General features: G+C 37.3%; 1 protein-coding gene across 1 annotated transcript in view; it reads left to right on the top strand.

Moving 5' to 3' along the window:
- Positions 1 to 21,973, top strand: part of ESR2 (estrogen receptor 2) — a 73,520-nt gene that overhangs the window by 2,281 nt on the left and 49,266 nt on the right. The window contains 2 exon segments of the mRNA XM_020986537.2: positions 6,662 to 6,837; positions 14,726 to 14,842. Coding sequence (XP_020842196.1) covers positions 6,662 to 6,837; positions 14,726 to 14,842 — 293 coding nt within the window.

Raw genomic sequence — 21,973 nt, 5'->3', positions numbered from 1 at the left:
TGGTGACAAAGAACTAGAAATGGCAGGGATGCCCATCAATTGAGGAATGGCTGAACAAGTTGTGGTGTGTGATTGTGATGGAATACTACTGTGCTGTGAGAAATGATGAGCTTGATGATCTTAGCAAAATAAATTGTAAATAAAAAAAAAGAAGCTAAAGTCTGGAAATGAGAGCTAGGCAAGGACCTAGTGAGGGGAGAATGGTTCAGATGGTATGTACATAGCTACCACCACCAAAAGAATATTTGAATCCTGCAGTTCTGGTTTCCCTGATCTCGAAACACCCTCAAGAATTCTGCCCTTCTGCCCTCAGTTTGAGAAATATTTGTTTGGAGATAGTTATGTCTACTGATCCTTTCTCTGCCCCACCTCCCCCCAAGCATTCACATCTGCTGTAGCCTTGTTAAAAGAGAGTGCTATGAGTAATGATTTTATTTTATCTCTTCAGCTCACTAATTGAAATCTATGCATCACTGGCATTCCTATATTAATTGGTTCAGGCCAGTTATCTCTTTGATATGTCAGTATTTTGGAATTTTATTTCCATTGAAAGTGACAGTGATATATGAATTAGCTTCTTAATTCTAGTGTGAAAGGTGAAAAAAAAATTAGGCTTTATTTTCCTTTCTAATTTTTTTTAAACACAGGCCCCATGGTAAAGTAGAGTGAATTTGGAATAAAGGAAATATGGATTCAAGTCCTTTCTTCCTACCTAACAGTTGTATGAAATGAGCAGTTCTCTAAGACTAAAAGTTATGGATAGATTGGGAGTTCCCACATAGGAAATACACTGTGTATAATACAAAGTAAAATGAAAAATAAGTTCTTACCCCAGAGGCAGACGAGTACAGTGCCCCCTCAGTTTCCTCATCTGTAAAATAAGGGGGTTAAGATACATGGTCTCTGAGGTTCCTTTCTGCTGTAAGTCTATGGACCTGACCAATGCCGATAGCTAATTCAATTAATTTAGATTCTAGAATGATTTGAATTTTTTTTAGCCTAAATGACCTTATTTGAAATTATACTTCGTCATAATCATGTAGTTCTGTACAAGGCAAAGCAAAATTAATGAGGCAAATGTCTGTGTGTCTGTAAATTTCAATCAAAACTACTACTGAGAGATAAGGTGATTTGTTTGCATCTCTGATCCAAACAGGTAGTTGTAGGTAGTTAGTTAATTTGAATTCACTTTATCAGCTGACATATGCAACCTTAGAACTGTGTAGACACAAACTAAATGTTGGCTTGACTTTCTTACATTTAAACCTTCAGATTTTATTTGTTTTAAAAACCTTCCCAAGTAAAAGCTGTTAAATAAAACAGACTCACAATATTTTAATCTTAATTCAAATTAGCAATCTAGACCAAAACCAAGGTCTCTATTATGATTGCTTTCAGAGAGCAAGGATTAGACACAAGTCATTTTTCTCTTGATGAAGATATTTGGGCTTGCAACAAAACTATTTCTCTCTCATTTGGGGTTCTTTGGCTTCCACTAGTAAAGAAAGTGTGACTTGGTATTCATGAACCTTTATTTCCATGGCAACAATTATAGTAAAAGTATGACTTCAGTAAAATATTAGGCATGAAGATAGAAAAGGAAATGTTTTGGCTTTTTTTTTTTACCATGAACCTCTGGACTAAAGTAATAATGTAGTCTTGTAAAAACAGATGAAGATCTGGATGTTTAGATGTTAGAGTAAGTTTTGAAACTTTCCTAAGCTTTTAATAATTCTGTGCATTCAAATATAGGGGAATTTAATGTATTTCTTCCATCTCTGTCACAATTTTGTTATTGATTATGGTTGTCTACCTATGTAAACATGACATTCCTATATGTTTGTCCAACCAAGTTCAATATAGTTTGAATTTTTTTTTTTAAATGAAAGCTTCCAGATGACAAAAGATAAAAACAGATCATTGTATTTATTTTATGGGCATTAATAGCTTGCAGTTTTTCTTTTGAGTATGGTAGGTAGGTGGCAGAGTAGATAGAGTGCCTGGGGTTATGTCAGAAAGACTCATATTCCTGAGTTTAAATCTGGTCTCAGACACTTATTAGCTGTGTGACCCTCGGCAAGTCATTTAACCTTGTTGACCTCAGTTTCATCATCTGTAAAATGAGTTGGAGAGGGAAATGGCAAACTGCTTCATTATCTTTGCCAAGAAAACCGCAATGGGTCACAAAGAAGCAGACTTGACTGAAAAAAGACTGAACAACAACTTCTTTTGAGAAATCCTTTTTCATATCTTTTGACCACTTAACTATTGGCTTCTAATATATTTGTGCTAGTTTCCTGTGTACTTTGTATAGCATCCCTTCTGGGATTCCCCTCAATTTACATTAGTAGGTTACATCCCCAGAATGCGTCTGCTACTTTGGGTTCTAGGAGTAATCCTGTAGTACTCCTAAACTGATAGCATAAGAGCCCCCACCAGTGTCCTTCTCATTAATAGTTAACCATTAAGCAGAATTAGCTCATAGCAAAGATAATTCTTTTGATGGCATGCATGGTAAGGACAGTAGCTACAAAATATCCTTCCCATAAATTTGTGACCCATTCTTCTATACATACACACAAATAGAAATGTCTATGACCTGAGGAAGTCCAAGGGTTCTATATATCCTTAAAAATATTCAAAGCAGCACTATTTAAGGTGGCAAAGAACTGGAAACAAATTAGTGCCTGTTGATTGAGGAATGATTAAACAAATCATGGTATATTAATGTGATGGAAGTTTACTACATTGTAAGAAAAGATGAACATGAAGAATCCAGAGAAGCTTGGGAAGACTTAAAGGAAATGGTACAGAGTGAGGTAAGGAGAAGCAGGAAAACATTATGTACAATGCTACCACAAATTTTTTTTCACAATATAAAGATATATTTAAAATCAAGGAAGAAAAATTGGATAGAAAGAGATATGTCTAATTTGCCTGAGGAGCGAAGGTACAAAAATCACAACATTTCAAGTCATCCATGACTGTGGTCTTGCTTCCCTCCCTTAGGCTCCTGGAGATGATTTGTTTGGGCTGGGCCTGTCCCAGAAAGCCAAAGGCAGGATGGCAGCTGCATTTCCTCCTTCCATTTTATTTTGAAGTTAGAATTTCCAGCTTAAGGCAGAGGAGCTGGCATTAAAGGGCCAGGCTCCTGAGAAAATGAGAGACCTAAAGAACACTTTTAAAGAAAGAATGTCAACAGAAAGAAATAGAATACTGTCATTATAATGATCAAGCTTGTTCTTCAAGAAGATGAAAAAATATACCTCTCCGTTCACTGGAAAAGTAGATGTATAGGTGTGGTACATTGTATATACTGCCAGACCTGTGTTGATGTGTTATTCAGTTGTGTTGAACTGCTGTTTTTCCCTTCCCTTTCATATATATATGTGTGTGTGTGTGTACGTGTGTGTGTGTGTATATGTATGTGTATATATATATGTGTGTATATGTGTATATGTGTGTGTATATATGTGTATATATATATGTAATGAACACACATACACATATATATAGGTATATCTATAGATATTTAGCTATGTTATACCTGTATCTATCGATACAGGTATATATCTCTACTATAGACATACAGAGATAGAGCCATAGATATGTGTATATACATATATATGTATATATATTTATTTACATAAATTTGGTTTGCTGAGGAGGGCAGAGGAGAATAACATATACTGAAATGGAGGTTATGCAAAAGCAAAATCATCAATAAAAACTATTAAGACAAAATAAAGTGAAAGTCTCTATTATCTTCAGTAAATTCTCTTTGGAACATTTAGGGTAAGACATAGAAGATAAGGTTGTGTCCCTTCAGCTTTAGTGGAGAAAATACCCACATCAAGAGATCATCAGGCCACTGAAGTATTTGGCTGTGGATGCCACTATCACAGTGCAGAGCCATCCTTTTAAGTCTGATTGGGGAAAAAAAATTCTGGCATTGTTGGCCGTTGTGGGCTTTGAAATTTGTCATATTCAAATATGAGAGATTTAAAACAGCCTTTTCATTCTCCATTTTGGGGTTTCATTTTGGGGTCTTCATTATTTTTTATTTTATTAGTATATTTTATTATTTTCATTTTTGTTGATATCTTTTTAATATCATCTATATTACCTACTATATTCCTGTCATTCTCTTTCAGACGGCCATCCTTTGTAAAGTGTCAAGAAAAGGAAACAAATTTTGCAATGCTAAACAACATATCAAAAAACTGATATCATATGCAGTAAGCCATACCCATAGTCCCTCATTTCTATAGTGAAGCAAGGAGATTCATTTGAATTTTTAATGGTTTTTTTCTTTTAACATTATACACACACACACACACACATACATTATATATACATGTGTACACATACATATATACATGTATACGTTATGTATATACACATTAACATAATGTATCTATTCTATGTTATAGCTGGAAAAAAAATAATATTAAAAGGATAGTGCTTGGAGTTCAGGTTCATTGGAATATCCTGTACTGAGATTTAGAGAATTAAATGGGAATCTGTTGCTTCTTTACATCTTTTTTCATTAAACACCTCTGACTACTACCTTTCCAAATTATTAAGTACCATTTATATGTGAGGCACTATAGTAGGGATGCAAAAATAAAACAAAACAATAAGCTAGCCCCTGTGCTTATGGACCTTGTATTTTACATACATAATAAAAGTAAGTAAATTGTTATAGCTTTTTGAAGTTTGTGAAATAATTTCCTCACAATGATTCTTTTTAAAAAAAATTTTATTAATTTATTTTGAGTTATCAACAATCACTTCCATAAGCTTTTGAATTTAAAATTTTTCTCCCCTCTCCCTCCCCTTCCTCCCCCAAGACAGTGCACAGTCTGATATACTCTGCATATACATTGCTGTTAAACATATTTTCATATTAGTCATGTTGTCAGGAAGAATTAGAACCAATAGGAGGAACCACAAGCAAAAGGAAACAAAACAAAATAGAAGGAAAAACAAGAGCAAAACTGTGCTTTGATCTGCATTCATACTCCATAGTTGTTTCTTTGGATGTGTATAGCATTTACTATCATGAGACTTTTGGAGGTATCTTGGGTCCTTGCATTGCTGAGAAGGGCTAAGTCTATCAGTGTTAGTCATCGCTAACAGTATGGCTGTTACTGTGTACAACGTTCTTCTGGTTCTGCTCACTTCACTCAGCATCAGTCCATATAAGTCTTTCCAGGTTTTTCTGAAGTCTGCTTGCTTATCACTTCTTATAGCACAATAGTATTCCATTACATTCATATACCAAAGCTTGTTCAGCCATTCCCCAATTGAAGGACATCCCTCAATTTCCAATTCTTTGCCACCACAAAAAGTATTTTTGTATATGTGCGTCCTTTTCCCATTTTTTTGATCTCTTTGAGATACAGCCCTAGAAGTGCTATTGTTGAGTCAAAGGGTATATACATTTTGATAGCCCTTTGGGCATAGTTCCAAATTGCTCTCCAGAATGATGGGATCATTTCACAACTCTACAAACAATGCATTAGTGTTCAAATTGTCCCACATCTTCTCCAACATTTATAATTTTTCTGTTTTGTTATATTAGCCAATCTGTTGGTGTGATGTGGTACCTCAGAGTTGTTTTGATTTGCGTTTCTCTAATCAGTACTCACAATGACTCTTTGACTTTATCACTGCAAGCATTGTTATCAGCAGTGTGCTTATAAATGTTTAAAAACTGGCTCTCCTAACCAAAAAATACATATTAACTTTTTAAAGTTCAATCTGCATTATTATCATGTTTTCCATCACTTTCTTAAGCCTAGATAGTCAACAAAATAATAAATCAAGCCCTTATTTGTAGCATTTGCTCATTTCTGAGATGTAAATGCCCACACTAAAACTTAAAAGTTGGTTATCATGAACCGGTTTGAGCTGGCTCCAGCACACCTCTGTTATCCTCATTTTATAGCTGAGCAAACTGAGTCTTAGATTAAACACCTTGAACATGTTCACATAGCTAAGAAGTGTCAAAACTAGGATCTGAACCCAGATCATCCAGTTGCAAATCTAGGTCTCTTTTCAGTGCACCATACTGTCTGTAATTTAAATTTATGTGTTACCTCTCCTGAGTTTAATGTTATTTTAAGCCTTCTCTGCAGTTATGGAATGAAAGGCTTTGTCTGTATTAAGGGAATTCTAGGCATTATAAAGATCTGATAAGATGTATTGCAAGGTGTGTGAAAGACTCTTTTTGCCCCCTTGAAATTATTGTAGCAAAATAGCTTCCTGCTTTACCTTGGATAAAACCAGCTCTGAAAATGTGGTATAGAAGATCCTCATCAAGTCTTTGTCTATTGCATAGACTGCCTTATGAAATGGCACCATGAAAGCTACGATTAAATGGACTGTTAATGCTTTATTTCCACAATATGAATCAGTTGGTATAAACCAACTGGCTTTTGACTGCTCTAAGAGTACATTCGTTCTTTGTCTCCACATGTATTTCTGATTAACTAAAACCTTATCACAGTCATCACTGGAAAACAGTATTTTTCCATAGAGAAGAAAGAAAAAGAGTCAAGTAAATTGACAGTGAGTTCTTGTGATATTTGATTTATTGTCTTTAAAAATAATTTTTTCTTTTCTTTTTTCCTAATGATATTTTCTTTGCCACCAGAGAGACAATGAAAAGAAAAGTTAATGGGAACAGTTGTAACAGCCCCAGTATCAGTAGCCCAGGCTCAAAGAGGGATGCCCACTTCTGTGCTGTCTGCAGTGATTATGCTTCTGGTTACCACTATGGTGTGTGGTCGTGTGAGGGATGTAAGGCATTCTTTAAAAGGAGCATTCAAGGTAGGAAAGTTCGCTATATGTTTTATTGTTTTAGTTTTGTTTAGTTTTATTTTTCCAGAATTTGTTGTAAACATTTTGCAGAAGTTTCCTAAAATTTTTCAACTAAATCTTTATGGCAACCGAAATGCAAGAGACGGAGTTTACCAGGTCTCCTCTCAGGCTGGTCAAAGTTGATATTATGCTACGTAAGGAGACCTCTTTAATGTGCAAGATGAAAAATAAGTATTTCCAATTTCCATCCTCATAACTGAAATATGACATTGTGATAGAGGTTATTTTTCCTCGTAGAAAATTTAAATGTAATCCACAGAAAGAAAGATTCATTTCAAGTCTCAGCCAAACTCAATTAGGTTCATTTTCTTTGGGAAGCCCTGATGTAAGGAAGGAAGTCAACAAGAATTTAGTAAATGTTGTTATGTGCTAAGTAACTGTGCTAAGCACTGGGCATACAAAGATAATCCTAGAGAAAGGTAGTCTTGCCCTCAGGGAACTTACATGCTAATGTGGGAAAGCAACACACAAAAGGGAGTTGAAAAAGGGGACTCAGTGAGGGGGGAATATAACTGGGACAAGGGCATGATTTTAACCCAGCAGGAACGTGCAATATCAGGAATAGGGGCAGGAGGACAAGGCAGGACAGCCTGACTCCTTCACAAAATGGAGGCTCCTCGAGTAACTCAGAAATGGAAGGAGATGGGTTGAGCCTCGTAGGTAATAGTATATTCCAGAGTGAAGAGGCCCCAGCCAGTAAGTAAAGTTCCAGGATGAAACAACAGAACCATTATTTTGAAGAAAAGTTCCTTTTAGGGGCAGCTAGGTGGCGCAGTGGATAGATCACTGGCCCTGAAGTCAGGAGGACCTGAATTCAAATGTGGTCTCAGACCAAACACTTGACACTTACTAGCTGTGTGACCCTGGGTAAGTCACTGAACCCTAATTGGGCCCTCCCCCCCTCAGAAAGGTACATTTTTTTGGAGATAAAGTCAGTCTTTCCAGCAAATAGGGTAGCATTCAGTGCCTTAAAAGGAAAATATTTAGCCATAAAACATTTTGAGCATTGGGCTAGATGGTTTTTGCCCCATTTTGTAGGCTTCCCTTTACTCTTTCTTCCTGTACTATCTTTACTGTTTACTTCCATCTCACTTTTCTGCTTACTCTTGAGAGACCACTTTTTCTTTTCCTCAAAATCTAGAGGTACTCCATTTATCATTTTCATTTCATATTTAAACATTGTGTAGATGTTTTCAGGCTTACTGCCAATCATCTCTTACATCATGTATCTATTCCTTTTTCTCCTTTACGTACCCTAAGCAATACCTCACATTTATACAAGATGTCGCAAAAGTTGTAGTGTTCTTTTAAAGAACTTAAAACTGTAGTAAGATTTTTGGCAAATAGATGCAAATCTCTTTATATAAGTCCTCAGTCCTATAAGGTATGTGTAACAAATAATATATCCTCATGGTACCGATGAAAAATCTGGACCTTTTAGAGGTAAACTGATCAAGTTCATACTGCTGATAAGTGACGAAGCTTGGGCTACAATTCAGGTCTTTTGATCCAGTATGGTATTCTTTCCATTATAGTATAAAGCTTTTTTTTTCCATGTGCTCCTTTAATGAAGGAACAATTGTGAAGTAGTTTGTTGTCTGTCTCTTCTCATCTCGGTTGGCCCTTTTCTTACTCTAGCACCTCACCTGGACTAGCTTCTACCTAGCATTGTCCATTACCCAAAAGTTCCCTTTCATTTTTTCCTGAAAATTTTTAATTTCTCAGTGATTCTTTCTTAACTACCTGTCAAGGAACTCATGAATCTGAAACTAATTCCTGCTCTAAGTTATAAATGATTGGTGATAAGTGTCAAATCTGCATTTTTGACTTTCTTTTTTTAAGGCAATTGGGGTTAAGTGACTTGCCCAGGGTCACACAGCTAGTGTGTCAAGTTTTGGTCTGAGGCTGGATTTGAACTCAGGTCCTCCTGACTTCAGGGCTGGTGCTGTATCTACTGCGCCACCTAGCTGTCTCTTCAAATTTGCATTTTTAAAGAGAATACATTTTGCGCAAGAAAATAACACCTTAATGGAATGTCAGCTGCATGCTGCATAAAGTATTCCTATCTCAGGTTCTTCTTGATATTTTCATAATTTGTAGGTGACCAGATCTAATCTGCCTATGCATTAAGCTACCTTTACCTCCTTTTCATTCTCCCACATCTTTGCCTTCAGTTTTATCTACAGCATGTTTCTATTTTCTGTGTGTCTTCTGATTTCTCTTCCCTCTGCTCATTCAGAGTTCTTTGTAAAATCCCACTTCTACTGATGCTTCTTGGCAGAAAGATGGTAGACCAGACCCCTCTGGAATGAGGCGTGTGTTTCCAGATAGGTATTTTATTTTGCTGAACTCCTCTTATTTGTTACGAGGGAGAATTCTCTTACATTTGTTTAGGGAGTTCTTAGGAATTGAGAATTATGTAACAAAATACAAGAAACACATGAAAATAAAATTACATCTCTTCTTTTCTATTACCCCACTAATGTAGTGGCCAAGGTGTTAACAGCTGATCTCTGCTAATTCACACCCCTACACTGTTTAAATTGGAACCAAGGGATAGTGTCCAGACAACAGAAGAGGTTCCTACTACCAAACTAATATTTTAGTGGCAGCTAGGTGGCATAGTGGATTGAGCACCATGGTGCTCTGCAGTCAGAAGGACCTGAGTACAAATCTGGCCTCTGACACTTGATATTTACTAGCTGTGTGACCCTGGGCAAGTCACTTAACACCAACTGCCTTGCAAAAAACAAACAACCACAAAAGCAAAACCCTAATATTTTAATTCAAAGATTAGTTAGCATCTAGCTGAGCACAAAGTAGGTATCTGGGAAAGAGAGAAGCAGAATGCAGAGGGAGGGACACAAAATAAGAAGGTATAAGATTCATTCATTCCTCTTCTTTTTTCCTTTCTTTCTCTGGCTTCCAGTAAAGCCAAAGAAACATGACTCAGGCTGATAATCAGAAAGTATACATATTATTATTATAAGAAAAACTTGGCAGAAAAAAGGAGGGAATTATTTTTAAGTTAACGAGATCTTCACATTATTTTTTAAAACTCTTTCCCCCAAAAAATGTGCATTTTATTTCAATAACTCTCCTAATGTAGTTTTTAGTGATCTTTCAGTTACAGTAATAAAGAATAATGTAATTTTGTCACATGTTCTTTCATGTGACAAAGTTTTGACACTGGAATATTTGGCTTTGTTTCAGAAGTGAAGTCATGATCTTTATTGTGTGAGCTCTTGTGTAACTCTATTTCTCTGAACTCTTCATGTTATTTTACTTTCTCATTTTTTAAAACAGATTTTTTGATATGGGTTATCATTGTAGAATCTTTTTTTTTTAACTGAGGTTTGTCTGAATGGTTTTCAGAATTCAGGGAGATTCTTAAAAGCCTTACAACTGCTTTAGAGAAGACAGTAGAATTATGCTTAACTTTTAAAGGGAAATAGCAGGTTTTTCAGTTATAAACATTTTCAGGAACTAAAATGTGTGGTGGTTGTACGTTCTCAAAGAGGACCAAAATTACATCACCTTGTTGGTATCAAGGTACAGTGTGTCCAACTATGGCTGATCAGACCAATAGGAGCTTAGAAGGCTTTACCATGGGTGGAGCACAAACAGTCCACAGCAATATCTGTAGTAGAGATGTCTCTAAATGTGTACATCTCACGTTTCTTTTGAGCTATTCAGTTCTTCTTTTTTGGAGAGCCTGGAGCCTTCTTTGATGTGGGCACGTCGTGCTGGGTGGTCCTGTACCAGTCTCCCATGTCTCCACTTGATTCTAAAGTTCTTCAGAGTGACCTTGAGAATGTCCTCATGTTGCTTCTTCTGACCTCTACGTCAGCACTTGACTCGTGTGTTTTCCGTAAAATTATCTTTTAGACAAACGTACTTTTGGCGTTCAAACGATATGGTTCATCAGAATTGTGCTCTCTGCCATAGAGTTTGGGTGCTAGCTAACTTACTGTAAAGGAAGACAGAAGCTATGGTAGGGTAATTACCTTCCCTGTTTTTGTTTTGTTTTGTTTTAAGAGAACTCCAAAGCACAAATTTTTTGCCTGGTAGGACCAAGGGAAAACAATAAAGACCCTCTATGTCTAAAGTGATTTGGATTTTTTGTCAAAGGACATTTGAAGAAAGGTGCTTGTTACTGTTGTAATTCAATTTAAGCATTTAATTAGGGCTTGTTTTGTGCAGGACCTCATGCTAGAGCCTATCCCTGCCCTTGCTGAATTTACATTTTATTATTTATATTCCCAGATAAGTACAAGAAAAGGTAGAGAGTGAAGAGGGCAAGGAAAAGTCTGAGGAAGTGTTCTGGGTATATTTGTTAGGGGTTTGACTCCCTCATGCATGAAGAGAAACCTGTAGGTGATAGCCCTAATAAAATTTCATTTTAGAAAAGTTAATTTTTTCTGTTTTCTTTAGAAAACAAAACTGTGCTGAGGTATATTTTCTTCTTCTCTTTGAAAGAATGTTTATTCCAGTATCACAAATTCACATAAAAAAGCAGTCATTCAGTGATAACACAGTTCTATAGGATGTATTATCTAAATTTTGCCTATTTTTGTGCTTGTGATAAAAATCAATCACAAATCACTTTCATGAATCAGTGGTTACTAGGGAAGTGCAAAATTAAATTAATTCTCTTGTTAATTAAATCATGTTTTTTTGCTAGAAGTGCTGTGGCCATGACTATTTAACCTTGAAGATGTTTTGAATATCTTTTCCTTTGCCTTCAGAAATTTCTGTTGTCTACCAAATGAAGTAGCAGTTCTGTTTTCAGGCACAGGTTTAGAAATGGCCAGTCATAAACACTCGGTCAACACACATCCAAAAACCTACCTGTAAAAAGTCTAGTCCAGCAGCCTACCTTGAACTTCTTTGGGTGACCTTTGTTCCAAAATTGAACTCCTAGGGACGCATTTCCCCGGCTAATGAGTCCAGAAAGTGATTGGAGGCTTTATTAAAACATAGTAATAGCCAAGATTTACATAGCAGCTTAAGGTCTGCAAAGTACTTTAAAATATTATCTTGTTTTATCCTTACAATAACTTTGGGAGGTAGATGCTAATTTTAAAGATGATGAAAGTGAGACAGACTTGTAAGTGACTTGTCTAGGGTCACACAGCTGTCAAATGTCTGAGGCCGCATTTAAACTCAGGTCTTCCTGAATATAGGTCCAGTGCCATATCCGTTGTCCTATCTAGGTGCCTCTAAATAGATCTCTGGAACGTTTAAATGCTTCTACGGGGTGGGGGAAGGGTAAAGATATGAAAAATACTTTAATAAAATGGGGCAAGCAAACATTGGAGCAAAACGTAGAGTGTCCCAAAAGTCTTAGGGCAGTTTTAAGCTTTAATAATCTCAAAAGCATTAATAGCATCTAATAGACTTTTGGAGACATCTATGTAAGGAAACAGTGTGAGGTAGTAGAAAGAACATTGTCCTTGGACTAAGAAGGCTTGAATTTCTATCCTGCCTCTCCTTCACGCTGACTTACAGAATTTGGGGCAAGTAATTTTGTCCTTATGTACCTCAGTTTCCTCATTTGTAAAATGAGGGTATTGGACTAGATGATCTCCAGTGTCCCATCCCGCTTTAGCATTCTGTGTCTGGAGTCAGGATCATATGGGAAAATTTGGCTCATGAAATGTTTCATAGGGATAATATTTAATGTTTTAAAATAAAAATAAATTGATATAATCAAAATTTCCCCCATAGAACCTCTTGTTATATGATTGGGAACACAACTAGGGAAATGCTGAATGGGAATGACTGACCTAGACAGCTGCCTTCCTTTATTCCAAGAAATCAAGGCAACAAGCTGTGTGCCAATCACTGAATTAACACTGGGGATACAAAAAAAAAGATTAAAAACCACCCTAGCCTTCAAGAGGTTCACCATCTAATGGGGAAGGAGAAACCTATTTATCTGCCTCTGGCAGAACTACAACTTTAACTACCTGTTGGACATCTCAAATTGAATAAGTTATCATGTCCAAAACTGAACTCATTTATCTTTCCCCCAAACTCTCGCGTCTTCTTAGGTTTCCTATTACTAGACATTCAGGCTTACAACCTAGGTGTCATCCATGACACTGCACTCTCTCTCATCCCTCATATCCAGACTTGCAAAGGGTTTTTATTTAATCTTTGTGCCATCTCTCACATGCAGCTGCTACTCTCCACGGGTATTGCTGCCATCTTGGGGCAGGTCCTCATCACCTCATGCCTGGAATATCGCAATAATCTTCTGTTTGGTTTCCATGCCACAAGTCTCTCCCCATTCCAGTCCATCCTTCACTCAGCTGTCAAACTGATGTTCCTAAAGTGCAGGTCTGATCATGTCACCCCTCTGCTCCGTGAACTCCAGTGGCTTCTTCTCTTCTCCAGGATCAAATATAAAATCCTCTGTTTGACATTCATGGCATTACCAGTCTTCTTAAACCTTATTCACTACCTTGTAACCGCCCATGTACTCTGCAATCCGCTGACACTAACCTCTTTGCTGTTTCTGTCATGACACTCTGGGCATTTAAACAATTTTTTTTATGTTTTTATTTTTAGGCAATTGGGTTAAGTGACTTGGCCAGGGTCACACAGCTAGTAAGTGTTAAGTGTTTAGTCTGAGGCCACATTTGAACCCAGGTCCTCCTGACTTCAGGGCCGATGCTGTATCCACTGTGCCTCCTAGCGGCCCCCTTCACTCTGGGCATTTTTAATAACTGTATCCCATGCCTGGAATGTTCTTTGTCCTTGTCTTCTCCTGGCTTCTTTCAAGTCCCAGCTAAAATCCTTCTTTCTACAGGAAGTCTTTCCCCATCCACATTAATTCTAGTGTCTTCCCTATTGATTATTTCCAATTTATCATGTATATGACTTATTTGTACATATTTTTTTGCAAGTTGTCTCCCCTATTAGAGCTCTTTGAGATCAGGGACAACTGTCTTTTGCCTTTCTTTGTATCCCCAGATCTTAGAACAGTGCCTGGCATTTTGTAGGTGCTGGATAGAAGCAATGTTATAAAAAGTAATTAGATACAGTTGAAATAGTCACATGAATATTCCACTTACTGGACATGTGGGTTTGCTAGGCTTCTGTAGGCCAGCCTGGAAACCTAATTACCGTTTATGATACTATAGCTATGGGGAAATAGATTCAGAATTCAAAACAAGGATCATGGAAAAACTTGGGGACTCTTCCAGCAGTAGCAGTTTATTGACAAAACACACCAAATTTTCCATTTTGAGACATCGAGTTTCTTGTCTTCATTTTCACTAAGATTACAAAAATTACTTGGCCTTTTTGTTTATTCCTTATCTGAATGCTGTGGGCTTTCTCACACACACACACACACACACACACACACACACACACACACATTTAATTTTGTATTTAAAATGTAAGGAAGAAAGCAGGGAGAGATAGATAAGCATGTAAGTATACAACTTGTTTGCATGGCTGTCTCATTTCCATGTATGAATAGGTTCAAGAGAGATTTCTAATGATACCCATTTTTTTCAGAATAAAGTATGAACGCAGAGGCAGAGAATGGGGTAATCTAAGTCACTTTACTTACATTATATTTCACATTACATTGGGATATTGTAAATGTCCTTGATCTTTGAACCTACATGTCTTTCTTTGATTTCAGTGATACCTCATGGCTTGTTCCTTCATGCCAGAAGGCTTTTGGTCTTTTAGCTGGTAGGAAGAGAAAGCAAAACATTTCAGCTATGCTGTGTTACTACTGTTGTTCACCAGAAGGTGCATAAACAAAATATTGTAATCATAAATTTCCTTTTTTCTGGCTTTTTTTTAAAAATAGGACATAATGATTATATTTGTCCAGCTACAAATCAATGCACGATTGATAAGAATCGACGCAAAAGTTGCCAGGCTTGTAGACTTCGGAAATGTTATGAAGTTGGAATGATGAAATGTGGTGAGCTTACTTCCACGTTTACTGTATTTTACTCACCTAAGGTCTCTTGCTAACTGTATTATTTCATACTGATTTAATGTATAATACACGTACAATAGCATATGTGAATATATAACTATATTAGCTGATACAATTGCACATTATATAAATCTACAACTGTCTTGTATAATATAATTTCATATTATATAAATATAGAATTATAGTGCCTAATGTATTTATACAGTCATGTGTGAACATAAATTACCTAATATAATTACATATTATATGCAAATATGTTATTATATTGCCCAATATAATTATATATCATGTACAAATATATAATTATATTGCTTAATATAATTATATATTATATGCAAATATATAATTACATGACCATATCATTAACTGTAGTATTTTTATGCTATAGGAACTGAATTCAACTTTAATGAAACCAAAAGTTTATCAAATTGTGAATTCAATGAAAATGGACCAGTTTTCACCCAAAGTCTTATGATATTAACTATAGGTAAATGAATTCAACTTATAGTGAAACCAAAAGTTAATGAAATAGCAGGTTCGGTATGAATGGACCAGTGGCGTTGGAGAGAGGAGAAAAGGAAGCTAGGCTACATTGATTGTCATGAATCCATGAGGGTTTTGATGAGCCTTTCTATGATTCGACAGGATTTTGGCCAAGGCTAGGATGGCAGAGGTAGAGAGGACCGGGAATGATTTCTGTGAACCTATTAGAAATCTTTCAATGTGACTCTGTGATGAAAGGATGCCTTGGAATTAATCAGGGACTTGGAGTTTCTCCTTGAGAATGCTTTTCCTTTCCTTTCCTTCTTACTCCCCACCTTGCCCCCACATCCCTCCTACATGTTGTTGTTATTGTTAGTGTTGTTCAGTGATATCCAACTCCTTGTGACTTCATGGACCGCACTGCCTGTGGAGTTTTCTTGGCAAAGATACTAGAGTGGTTTGCCATTTCCTTCTCTAGTGGATGAAGGCAAGCTGAGGTTAAGTGATTTCCCATGGTCACACAGCTAGTAGGTGTCTTAGGCTGGGTTAGTCATGCATGTTCAGTGAAACATTTATTAATTGCAAAGCACTGGGCTAGATGGTGAGGATACAAAGGCAAAACCAAAAATCCCCGCTGTCTGGGGGCTTACAATCTATTGGCAGGTGGGTATAGAAGGAAGATTATGATATAGATATGTGTGTGTGTGTGTGTGTATGTATATGGGTATGTATGTATACACACACAAAATGTGTATCAGATGAGGTATTTTAAGGAAGAAAACCTAACTAAATTGCTAGATTTAGGGACCTTCACAGAACAGGTGATACCTGAGCTGAGTCTTGAAAAAGGCCAAGATTTTCAGAGGTAGAAATGAAGTGAAGGCATATTCCAGGCATGGGGAACAATTTGTACAAATGTGTAGAGGCAGGAAATGAGATATTTTATTCTGAGTCTAGCTAGGGGTCCCTTTTGGCTGGAGCAGAGTTTATGAATTATCTTTATGATGGACATTTGTGTAGGACTTTGAAGTTTCAAAGCACTTTATGTTCATTCTGAACAACACTCTGGGGTTGGTAATATAGGTATTATTATCCCAGTTTTACAGATGGGGGAACTGAGGCTCAGCCAGTCATCTAGCATTTATTAAGTACCTTCTATATGCCAGGCACTGTACTTAGCACTGAGGATACAAAGAAAGCAAAACACAATCCCTGCTTTCAAGGAGCTCACAGTCCACTGGGGAAGAAAACAGATGAACAAGTATATATAAACAAACCTTTTCAGTCGTGTCTGACTCTTTGTGACCCCATTTGGGTCTTCCTGACTCCAGGCCCAGCACTCTATCCACTGCACCATTTACCTGGTCAGACAAGATATAGACAGGATAAATGGGAGATAACCACAGAGGGAAGGCCCCAGGATTAAGGAGGATTAGGAAAGGCTTCTTGAAGAAGGGGAGATTTCAGCTGGGAATTGAAGGCAACCAAGGAATGTGAGTCGCAAAGATGAGGAGGGAGAGAATTCCAGGCATGGAATTGGAGAGAATTCCAGGCAGGGAAAAATGCTTGGAATCTGCAGAAGTAGCACTGAGGGATGCTAGTGTCTCTGCATCCCATAGCACCTGGGGATATGTAAGAAGACCAGAAAGGTAGAAAGGTGCCAAGTCGTGGAGGACTTTCTAAAATCAAGCAGTGGATTCTTATATTTGATCTTGGAGGTAACAGGGAGCCACTGGGGTTGATTAACTAGAGGGTGACATGGTGAGATTTGCACTTTAGGAAGATTAATTTCATAGCTGAGTGGAGAATGGACTGGAATGGGGAGAGATTGGAAGCAGGGAGGATTAGCCAGCAGGCTGCATCACCAGCATGGACTAATAGTCCAGGCACAAGGTGATGATGAAGGTGAAGTGTTTTGCCTGTGGTCCCATAGTGTGTGTTGGAGGGAGAAATCAAACCCAAGTCTTCCTGACTCCAAATCCATTCTGGAAAGGAAAGTCAGAGTAAGGGAGTGGAAGCCTTTAAATGCACACCAAAGAGCTTGTATTTTATCCTTGTGTCAGTGGAATGTTTTCAAGAGGCAGCATGACACGGTCAGATCTTTAATGTGATTAGGTTATTTGGGCTGAGGTGTGGAAGATGAGGAAGGCAGGGGGATCAGTGGGGAAGCGTGTAGAGTGGTCTGGTTCATTTAGTCAATAAGCATTTATTAAGTGCCTGCTATGTGCGTGGCACTGTGCTAAGTGGTGGGAATACAAAAAGAAGCAAATGATAGTCCCTGTCGTCAGGGAGTTCACAATTAAGTGATGGTAAGGGTCTGCTCTAGCGTGGGAGCCATGTGAGGGAAGAGGAGAGGGATGTGAGCAATGCTATGGAGATGGAATGGACAGGACCTGGAGACTGCCTGGGGATGGCCAGTGAGTTAGAGGCAAGAATCAATAATCATTCCCAGCTTACACACTGAGGTGACTGGAAGGATGGTGGTGCCTTTAGACGTGCTGTTTGATTTTCAGGTGCAGATGACATGGGAAAAGAGAGTTCAAAAGAGAGAATCTGAACTCACGGAAAAATGTCACCAGGGTAGAAAGTGAATAAGGACACCTTGGTGGTGCAGTGGATAGAGCACTGGGCCTGGAGTCAGGAAGACTCATCTTCCTGAGTTCAAATGCAGCCTCAGATACTTACTTGCTGTGTGACCCTAGGCAAGTCACTTAACACTGCTTGCCTCAGTTTCCTCATCTGTAAAATGGTCTGCAGAAGCAAATGGCAAAACACTCCAGTGTTTTTGGCAAGAAAACCCCAAATGGGGTTACAAAGAGTCTAACAGGACTGAAACAACTGAATAACAACAAAAGAAAGTGAATAAAAGGGCCAAATGAAGTAGGAACTGAGAAGAGGATGTTGGATTTAGCAGTTAAGTCATAGCCAGTATTGTTCAAAATATACAATGAGAGTGTCTGAAAACCAAAACCTGAGCCAGAAATCATGGTTCACACCAGTTATCCTGCTCCTGGAGAAGTTAGAAGCAACCTAAATGCTCATCAAAAGGCGGATAGGTAAATACACTGGTGCTTAAATAAAACAGAATACTGTGACATCAGACAGACAAGTGCAAGGAATGCATGAAAAGTAATTGTCTCATGCGGTCCTCCCAACCATTCTTGAAGGTGGGTTCCATAACTAGAGTCTTTCCTTATTTTGATGCACTTCCTTTTCTCGTGTAAGGGAATCTCTTGATTTCTAGCATAATAGAAAAATGTTATATATATATTTTATTCACAGAATTAGGATGCTAAAATAGGTGACAAGACATTGATCTCTCATGCCTGTGCTAGCTCTAATCATCAATACTCATGGTAACTCACTCTTACATATTACATCTTCATTGTTTGCAAAGTCCTTTACATAAATTATCTCATTTTGCTCTCATAACAATCCCCTGAAACAGGTACAATAAGTATTATGTTCTCTTTCACAGATTTGGAAACTGAGACTTAGGGAGATTAAGTGATTGACCTGTTTTTGTGTTGCTAATAAGCCTGAGAGGTGGGGTTCAAACCCAAGTCTTCTTGACTCCAAGACCACAGATCATCCAATGTGAACTCCCTTAGTTTCCTTTCTTTCAACTTCGGAATCTCTTGTTATCTTCTTAGTCTTTTCCCTGAGCAAGGATACCTCCTCCCTGCCAAGGCTAACCCTTGCACATGTGCCTTTGATCATATATTTTCCAGTCTACTGAATGGCCTTGTTAAGAGTAATCATCCTTCCTTGTCTTGCACCTTCAATTTTTTGGTTCTCCACTGATTTCTTTCTCTGTCTGTAAACATTCTCAGGTTTCCCTTATCATTTAAAAAAAAAAAGCAAGCACAGAAAAATCTTCTTTAGGGTCTGCTATATCCCCTCAAACTCCTAGGCTATTTCTCTCTTTCTCTTCAAAGCCAAACTAATGATTTTCTGTTTTCTAGTCTCCCCCCTCTCCAATACCTCCTCCACACAGCTGCCAAAATAAGGTTGCCTGAAGGATTGCAATCCTAAGGCACCAGTCTGACCATATATCCTCCTTCTCCTCTCCCTCCTCACATCTTTCCTAATTTATACCTCTGGGATAAAATAGAAACAATTCAGTCTGGCACTTAGAGCTCTTTGTATTCTGGTTCCAAACTATTTTTCAGTCTTATTTCATATTTCTCTCTTTTACGCACTCTACTTTCCAATCAGATTGACCTACTAAACCTTTCCTGAACTCTTGCCCTTTCAGTGGGACCTAGAGTTGGAATCTCTAAGCTCTAATCCAGCCTCAGACACTTACTAGCAGTTTGAGCCTCTGCAAGACACAACCTCTGCCTCAATTTGCTTCATCTATAAAATGATTGTTTTGAGGATAAAATATTGATAAAGTTCTTTGAAGACCTTAAAGTATTATGTAAATGCTAGCTATTATTATTATTTTTTGTTTTTATTATCTTCCCTTTCTGAATATAAACATAGACTTACGTACCCAGAATTCATTGCCTCCTCAACCCTGATTCTTGAAATTCTTAGTTACTTTCAAGAATCATGTCAGGTTGCCACCTTCTGCTTAGGCCTCCCTTCTCTTCCAATTCAGTTGTGAATGCTGTCTCCCTCCTAAAATTACCTTTTGTTTATTTAATAATAATAATTCTTATTCTTATTTCTTTAAAAAGCGCTTATATAATGCCTTACTGTTTGCAAAGCACTTCAGTAATAACAGTGACAGTCATCATTGTAGTTAACATTTATGTAGTGCTTACTACGTGCCAGGCATTATGCTAAGTGCTTTCCAATTATCGGCTCATTTTATCCTCACAGCTCTGGGAGATAGGTGCTATCATGACACCCATTTTACAAATGGGAAAGTGTGGCAGACTAAGGTGAAGTGACTTGCCCAAGGTCACACGTTAAGTGTCTGAGGCCATTGCTGTGTTTATGTTGTATGTTACTCCCCAGCTCCCTGCAATATAAAGTCCTCGAAGGCCCTGAATGTCTTTGTTTCTCTCCTCTCTCTCCAGGTCTTGCAAGACATTGAATAAATGTTTGAATCAAAAGGGAATTTAAAAATCAGTACCTTCACTTTATAACATTGTGGTGTTGTGAAGACGTAATAGCGGGCATTATTGTAGGAAATAGGTTGAACAAAAGCCTATTGTCTTAGATCATTGTATTGCTGAGAAGAGCTGTCATTCATGGTTGATTATTGTTCAATGTTATTGTTACTGTGTACACTACTTTCCTGGTCCGCTCATTTCACTTTGTGTCAGTTCATGTAAGTCTATCCAGGTTTTTCAGAAAGCATCTTGCTGATCATTTCTCACAGCACATTAGTATTCCTTCACAATCGTGTAACACAGCTTTTTCAGCCATTCTCCAATTGATGGGCATCCCCTCAATTTCTAATTCTTTGCCACCCCAAAAAGCATATCATTTTTTTATGTTTGTACATTTCTTTGACATTCTTTATCTTGCTTCTTCTATGTAATTCCTTGTTTGTCACGTATTGCAGCCTTTTGGTGGCCCCCATCCACCTCTCTGTTCACCTCTGAGTGGTTTTGAACTTCAGTTCCTCAGACTACTGTATTCTACAACTTGCAACTGTATACTTTTCACCTTCTTCAATGCTATCAAAATTACATTGCTGCCAATATAGATCTCTGAATGTTTTTGCAGCTGCTTTTCTCACCATTTTTTTTCTTGCTGCCATTTCTGCTTCTTCAAGAAGTGTGTCCAGGACTGTGATGTTAGAGTCTAAAATGGTGGCTCTACTATCCTTGATAGTAAAAATAGTTTGAATAAAAATCTCTACAGAACGATTCCATTTTTCAAAGTTGTTGGAATAGCTCTGCTTAACTCATCGTCTTACTAAACCTTTTTTATTTAAACAATTATTACAGAGTTGACATGCCCACAAATATGAATATTTTCATACACAAAGAACTAAAAAAAAAAGCTTGTATAGTACAGCATCAATTTATTACATACAACTCACCAAGCTTTCTTTAAGCTTGATTTCCCTTCTCTTTCCTGTCTAAGGCGATAGTGCTTACACCATCACCTTCCATCATTCTTTTTTGTAAGATTTTACAACAGAATTTTCATTTTAAATTGGTGTCACCCTTGGCTGCCGTATCTTTCCACTCAGAAAGGAAATCAAATTAAGATAATTTGATCAGTACAATAATTGATGTGTATTTTCAATTCTCTTATTCATCAGTTTTTTTGTAAACTTTGTTGATCCCTTTAATGTTGGTGCCTTCCCTCTATTTGTACATAGCTGTTGGTTGTCTCTCCCTTTAGACTGAGCTCCTTGAGATCAGGGATTTTTTTGGGGCCTTTCCTTGTATTCCCAAAACTTAGCACACTTATTAAATGTTATATTGAACCATATCTTTTATTAAATACATATTTACAAAGATATACACTTATTAAGTTAGATGTTATGTTAAAGAAGTAAATGCTGATGAAATGCTTGTTAACTAATTGTGGAAAAATACCTTATTTCGTCCCAACCTTTTCCCTCACACTAGATTTTAAAACTTTTGAAAGTGTGTTATACATCTTACTCCTAATTGTATCTCCTGCTGTGCTTATCACAGTATCAGTGTTGTAGGAGAT

The sequence above is a fragment of the Phascolarctos cinereus genome, unplaced genomic scaffold, assembly GCF_003287225.1.
Source record: "Phascolarctos cinereus isolate Bilbo 61053 unplaced genomic scaffold, phaCin_HiC Scaffold_3;HRSCAF=262, whole genome shotgun sequence".
Lineage (NCBI taxonomy): Eukaryota > Metazoa > Chordata > Mammalia > Diprotodontia > Phascolarctidae > Phascolarctos > Phascolarctos cinereus.
This window is presented reverse-complemented; position numbering and strand designations above follow the sequence as displayed.